Here is a 7095-nt window from a genome sequence, read left to right as displayed (position 1 = left end):
GATGGGACCAGCAATTGGCCCAGAGTTTCTTAAGACTCGCCGAAACACTGGGGAATAAGAAACAGAAGCCGAGAAGTAGTGTGGTCGCCTGGATGAGATGCAGGCTGTCCTTGGTGTGCCTGAGAACCAGGTCACCTGCACCCAAAACCACCCACATTGCCGATCTGGACTTTGAGGCGACGGTGCCTGATAGCCGTATAAACCATAGGCTCTCTTAGCTCAAGAACTATATACATAATAATGTTCATAACACTACACATAAAGTTGGCTGTCGGCCACAGTCATTAGCGAGGCTGGGGCCAATGAATTGCTTTGTAAAAGAATATGAGAAAATATATCTCTCACAACGCAACTCTAATGGATGGAGGCCATATAGAAGTAATATTAATGGTAGTTTTTTTTTTACAGTAAAGGAAACAGCTCAAGGGGGAAAAAAATTCCGCAAATCACAACTCCTATAAATAATCGTTAAGAGGAGTGGCCAAAAGAAAGGTCAATTTCGGGAGGAAAGATATCCTCATACTCTTTTCTTGAAAGAGTTCAAGTCGTAGGAAGGAGGAAATACAGATGAAGGAAGATTGTTCCAGAGTTTACTAGCGTGAGGGATGAAAGAGTGAAGATGCTGGTTAACTCTTGCATTAGGGTTTTGGTCAGTAAAGGGATGAGCCCGAACAGAAAGTCGTGTGAAGCGGGGCCGCGGGACTGGGGGAGATATGCAGTTAGCAAGTTCAGAAGAGCAGTCAGCGTGAAAAAAATCGATAAAAGATAGAAAGAGAGGCAACATGGAGGCGGAATTTAAGAGGTACGAGACTGTCAGTAAGAGGAGAGGAATTTAAGAGACGAAGATCTTTAGACTCTGTCCAAGAGAGCTGTGTGTGTGGAGCCCCCCCCCCACCCACACACACGTATATGAATAGCAACTATGCGGGGGTAAAGAACTGGCGAGGACGATACAGAGCCCCTAATATCGAGGAACCTGATTTAGTGAGAGAAGAGATGTGAAGTTTCCAGTTAAGATTTTGAGTTAACGATAGATCAAGGATGTTTAGTGTAGACGAAGGTGACAGCTGATTGTTGTCGAAGAATAGAGGATGGGTGTTTGGAAGATTGTGTCGAGTGGATAGGTGGGGAAATTAAGTTTTTGAGGCGTTGAATGACACCAGGATCCTTCTTTCTCAATCGGAAATGATAGCAAGGTCTGAGGTTAAGCGTTCCGCAGCCTCCAGTCTGGAGTCGTGTAATTCTAATTGTAATTTTATTATTATTATTATTATTATTATTATTATTATTAGTAGTAGTAGTAGTAGTAGTAGTAGTAGTAGTAGTAGTAGTAGTAGTAGTAGTAGCAGATGTAGTAGTAGTAGTAGTAGTAGTAGTAGCAGTAGTAGTTGCAGAAAAGTTGCAATGTTAATAATTATTTTTATATGAATAATGAATATATGTGTTTACTTTAAAGGATATAGATGGAGCAGACTCCTTTTGTTTTTTGTTTGCTCTACAGCCCCGAGAGGCTTTCATTATGAGCTTGAGTGGTTACCCGGAGCCCGTTAGTGTTATATAATGGCGCCATTTGCTCCTTCTGACCACATCCGAGCTGCACTAGCTTCTCTTTAGATAGTTTCGCTAGAGTCCGGGTTGACAGGTGGTCATCAGGGCAGCATGCGTGTTCTCCTCGGCCATGAGGCGATGATGAAAATTTTCAATTTGTAGCGTCGGGCGGGTCTTGACCCTGGTCCTACAGGACACCACGCCCGCACGCTGATCACTCAGCCACTTCGCATCTTTGCTACCGGGATGTTATTATGGCTTAGCAACAAACTGACCATATCTTTTCTTTATGGTTGTGATTTAGAGTATGCCATGTTGTTGTTTTATTTTAACCAGCGCATTGGTTGAATGGGCTATAAGAGAGCCCTTTCGTGCCATGTACTTTTATCAGCAAGCTCTTGATCACCAGTATAGGTTGCTAGAACATGAGATAAGCCTGTGATATACTTGATGGCTAAAAAAATTGAAACTATCAGATGTTTCTCAAGTAATATGACTAATAAATCTTATAAGGCACTCTGATATCAGTTCTGGGTTTATTTATTAATAATAGACATCATAACATAAAGGTAACTTTGGGGGTACACGCTATAGCTGCGCATGGCCTCGGTACTCATCTCAGTCCAATTGCCTGTAGCGGGTGGGAACCCATTACCCCCGGAGACAAGGCCAGTGTAACATAAGGGTTGACATAGTTTGCCTTACACAGGATTTCCGAAGTACCCATTCATCAATCAATCAATCAAGGGGGGCATTCGCCGGTCGGTGCGTCTCCTCGCCCACCCTACGACGCCCAGGTACGGGGATCCCTCCTGGCAAGTCTCTATGCAGGCACCCTTCTTAATCGAAGTACTTTATGGTAGGATCCATCATCTTGCTCAAGCCACGAACTCAGCGGGCTTCCCCTTGGCCTCCTCCACTCAGGATGAGCGATGAGCAGGGTTGGCTTCTGGTAGCGTCAAACATGGACCTGCGTATTCGTAGGAAATGCTAACTGCTTTCCTACGAAGGCGTATCATAAGATATATACTTGGGAATCATTTTAGAATTGAATTAGGGGGGAAAAAAATCATTTCAGAGTCCTACGTCATCACTCGAATCGAATGCATAAAACATAATTGTGTTTTTAGATGCATTAATATGGTTAGGGGCGGGTCTATCTGAATGAGAAATGCAGCGCCTTCAACCTCCCCCGAGCTGTCTTCCCCCGCTTTCTCTTTCTCTTCTGTCCATGCTTCTTTCTTTGGGTAGCCGGGGAATTAATCCCCCCAGGGGTACTGCGTCCCTGCCCTATGGCGAGCAGTCAGGCCAGCCCCTGATCTGGGCTGGTTAGGGGAAGGGTTTGCACCCCCTCCCCCACAAAAAAAAACTTACCCTCAGCCAAAAACAAATTAAAAAGTAGAGGTCGGGGTTGAGGCGTGAGCCTCGACCCCGATCTGGTCTTGCTGAGGGGCCCGACCGCACGGCAGGCTTCCAGGATACATCCGCGTCCGGGGAGACTATCGTCAGTGACGGGTGCAGGGCAAAGCCTACGGGACCCCTGCACCTCATAGGAGGAAGGGACCCCTAGCCCCTCTTTTTGTTTTGGGGGTGGCCGGGGTGGTGCAGAGGCTGCGCCCGCCCGCAAAACCAGGCCCGGGGCTAACCTTCGGAGGGCTCTGCGTGTGGGCTCCTGGAACGTCGGGAGCCTCTCGGACGATGATCGATTGCCGTACCTATCAAATGAGCTCAGAAGGCTGAGGGTGGACATAATGGCACTCTCTAACACAAGGAGGCCTGGCAATGACGAGATCAGTGAGGGGAGGTACACCTTCTACTGGTCCGGCATGAGCAATGGCTTCCATGTCAGGGGGGTAGCTATGGGCATCTCCAGCCAACTGCTGCCATTTGTGGTTGAGGTTGCTCCGGTTGATGAGCGTATAATGCGAGTGAGGCTGAAGCACACACTGGGCTTCATGTCTCTTGTTGCAGTGTACGCTCCTACCGAGATGCGTGAAACTGAAGAGAAGGAGACGTTCTACGCCAAACTCGACTCCGTATTAGACCAGTGCCCTCCCCGGGACACACTCATTGTCCTGGGCGACTTCAATGCTACTACTGGCACTGACAGGGTTGGCTACGAGCTATGTGTTGGTCCCCATGGATCTGGTACCAGGAACATCAACAGCTCTCTCCTCCTGAATTTTGCAAAATCCAGAAGGTTGAGAATTGCGGGTTCCTGGTACCAGAGACCAGAGCTGCACCGCTGGACTTGGTACAGCGATACCGGAAGGGTAGACCACATTCTCGTAAGTACTCGTTGGAAAATCCTTCAGAACAGCAAGGTTTACCGGAGTGCTGAGTTATTTGCAACTGACCACAGGCTTGTTGTTGCAACACTCAAGCTTCATGTCAGGTCAAGAAGAATCTCGAGATGCAACACTACTGTGTTCCATTTCGAGAGGCTGAAGGACCTGGCATGCGCCCAGAAGTATGCAGTGACAGTCTCAAATCGGTTTGAAGTGCTCGACACCCTGGAGGACCCAGTAGAACTGTGGGAAACCTTCAAACGTATGGCAGTCCGGTACCATTCTTCCTGACTGGAAAAGGGGGTTGGTCGTCCCTATCTGGAAAGGGGAAGGGGACCGCCAGGACTGCAACAACTACCGTGGTATTACACTGCTCAGTGTGCCAGGCAAGGTGCTTGCCCACCTATTGCTGATGCGATTTCGCAGCCAGCTGCTGAAGCTGCAGAAACTTGAACAGTCTGTGTTCAAGCCTGGTAAGTCAACAACTAACCGTATCCTAGCGCTTCGCGTACTGGTGGAACGCCGACGTGAGTTTCGACAGGGGATGCTTGAAGCCTATGTCGATCTCAAGAAGGCGTTTGATTCAGTGCATCGTGAGGCACTCAGGGAACTTTTGCAACTCCGTGGGATTCCTGCGAGTACTATTGTTCTGCTGACTGGCATGTATTCTGGGACACAGAGTGCTGTGAAGTGTGTGGGGGGCCTGTCCAGCTTCTTTCCCGTGAATGCGGGAGTGAGGCAGGGCTGTGTCCTTGCCCCATCGCTTTTCAACATTTGTATGAACTGGGTACTGGGCAGAGTTGTGGACCAGTCTTTGCGGAGCATCCATTGGCAATACCAGGGTCACTGACCTTGTTTTTACTGATGATGCAGTAATCCTGGCGGAGTCGCTGGAGGTCTTGGTGATGGCTCTCGAGGTACTGCACGAGGAGGCGAAGCCCTTGGGACTCCAGGTCTCCTGGGCCAAGACCAAGGTACAGGTGTTTGGAGACTTGCTGGATGACACTATACAGTCTGTTCATGCATGTGGCGAGGACGTTGATATCTCAGAAAGTTTCACGTATCTTGGTAGCGTAGTTCATAACAACGGTGAGTCTGGCCAGGAAGTCTTACGACGGATTGGTCTGACCCACGGTGTTATGGACTCGCTCAACACGAGTATATGGCGTTGTCGATACCTGTGCAGAAGGACAAAGATCCGGATCTTCAAGTCCCTTGTGCTCCCTGTCTTACTCTATGGTTGTGAGACATGGACACTAGATGGAAACTTGGAGAGGCGGATTGATGCCTTTGGTAATAAGTGAATACGCAGAATCATGGGATATCACTGGAATGACTTTGTGTCAAACCGGCGACTACTCCGTGAGAGTGATTCGACATATATTACCTGCATAGTCCGTCAATGCCAACTCCAGCTATACGGCACGTGGCACGTTTTCCGGAAGCTGATCCTGCTCATCGGGGTTGTCTCCTCCACTCAGGATTGTCTCTGTAAGAGACAATCCTGAGTGGAGGAGGCCAAGGGGACGCCCACGGAGTTCGTGGCTTGAGCAAGTCGATCGATCCTGCCGGGAGGTACTTGGGTTGGGAAGGGGGCCTACATGGAGACTCGCCCGGAGAGACCCCCGGGCTTGGCATCGTAGGGTGGGCGAGGCGACGCGCCCCCGGCGTATGCCCCCATTGATTGAATGATTGATTAATCTCCGAACATATAAATACCAACAGAGATTCGTGAAACACATGTTTGGTGGCAAGAAGTCCCTTCATCATACCGATAGTAAGTAACAAATATTTGCATTAAACCGAGACATTCACCTTAAATGCAACGCGTTCTATCCAAGATGAAACTTGATTTAGAATATATCAAGTACAAGGTAAACAAATGGTATTTTGAGCAGAGGTATTATCGTAATAATGATGGAAATATACGGACAAGTATGGATAAAGCTGCCAGAGAATCTTTGCAGACTTGTCTTCCGGACAACTTGCATGAAAACAATTTTTGCACAATTTAAAATTTCACTTAAGAATATCATATCATGTTCAGTGTCATCCACAACCAATTTATTTTAATCTTTGTCAAGCTATTTCTGGTGTGACAGTTTCAATGGGACCATGGAGAGAGGGCACATTTTATGTCTATTCTTTTTTACAACAAATCTCTGGCATCAGCACGTTAGCTAAGATATCTAATACACTTGAAGCATGTATCTCAAGCTTTGCACGAAACTTTGCCACGCAGAGATCGAAAATTCAGAATTGATCTATGGTTCCTTGAATATTTTAGTCATAATGGTTATATTTTATATGTGGAACGGATTATAGAAAAATGTATATTTAAGTTGCTTACTTGCTAGTTTAAATATTATCATACATAGCATAGCAGTAAATTTTTCACCACTTTTTCTTCATAAATATCAGGACCATCCATGTGCAGACATAACTGTATCTACCAGCTATATCTTCTTTTCAGTAAAAGAATGTGCAACTTCCTATTCTGAAATTAGGAATCGTTCAAGATGACAGCGTAGTTGAGCTCAAAATAATAGAGGCTAGCTGGTGTAGTTCTCCTACTAGTTATTTAGTGACGCAGGTGTAAATAATTTTGTAATACGGATAACTGCAGGAGGGTAAGCAACTCCTTTGATAAGCGTTCAAACACGTTTTATTCAAGGCCAAATTTTAGAGGGGATAGCGATCTTGCACACGTTCAAACCAAGGGGTCTGAATTAACGATAACTATCCATGAATGTAAAAGTTAATAGGCATAATCTGACCATTCAAGAACCTTGCGCGCGCGCACGGGTGTGTGTGTGTGTGTGTGTGTGTGTGTGTGTGTGTGTGTGTGTGTAGTAAAATTTGACGTTTCAGTAAGAAACTGAAATAACACGTACCTGAGGAGAACAGTTCTCTTTTGAAGTGTTTTATGACTGACATTACTGGTCTGTCCTTGCTTGTATATATGTATATACATATATACACACCGAGCGAGAATATTTCCACATGACGGTGCCACATTTGGTAGTTTTCACACGCTCTTACGTGTCAGCACTGATAGGTAGCAAATGATGCATTGTTTGAAACATATTGCAATTTAATACATCTTGAGAGGCTGAAGGACCTGGCATGTGCTCAGGAATATGCAGTGACAGTCTCAAGTAAGTTCAATGTGCTCAGCACCCTTAACCCTAGATAGGTAATCCGGGGGTGTCCGACACCCCCAGCCTACATCCTGAAGCTTGTTTCCCTCTTTCCGCCA

General features: G+C 46.5%; 1 protein-coding gene across 1 annotated transcript in view; it reads right to left on the bottom strand.

The window, feature by feature from the left end:
• LOC126986919 (arylsulfatase B-like) overlaps positions 1–6773 on the bottom strand; it is a 157076-nt gene extending 150303 nt beyond the window's left edge. Inside the window, exon 1 of the mRNA XM_050843433.1 lies at positions 6731–6773. Coding sequence (XP_050699390.1) covers positions 6731–6773 — 43 coding nt within the window. The remainder of the gene's footprint in view (positions 1–6730) is intronic.
• Between the last annotated feature and the right edge of the window lie 322 nt (positions 6774–7095).

Source organism: Eriocheir sinensis, chromosome 6 (genome assembly GCF_024679095.1).
Source record: "Eriocheir sinensis breed Jianghai 21 chromosome 6, ASM2467909v1, whole genome shotgun sequence".
NCBI lineage: Eukaryota > Metazoa > Arthropoda > Malacostraca > Decapoda > Varunidae > Eriocheir > Eriocheir sinensis.
The sequence above is the reverse complement of the archived record's forward strand: the minus strand, read 5'-3'. Positions and strand labels throughout refer to the sequence as shown.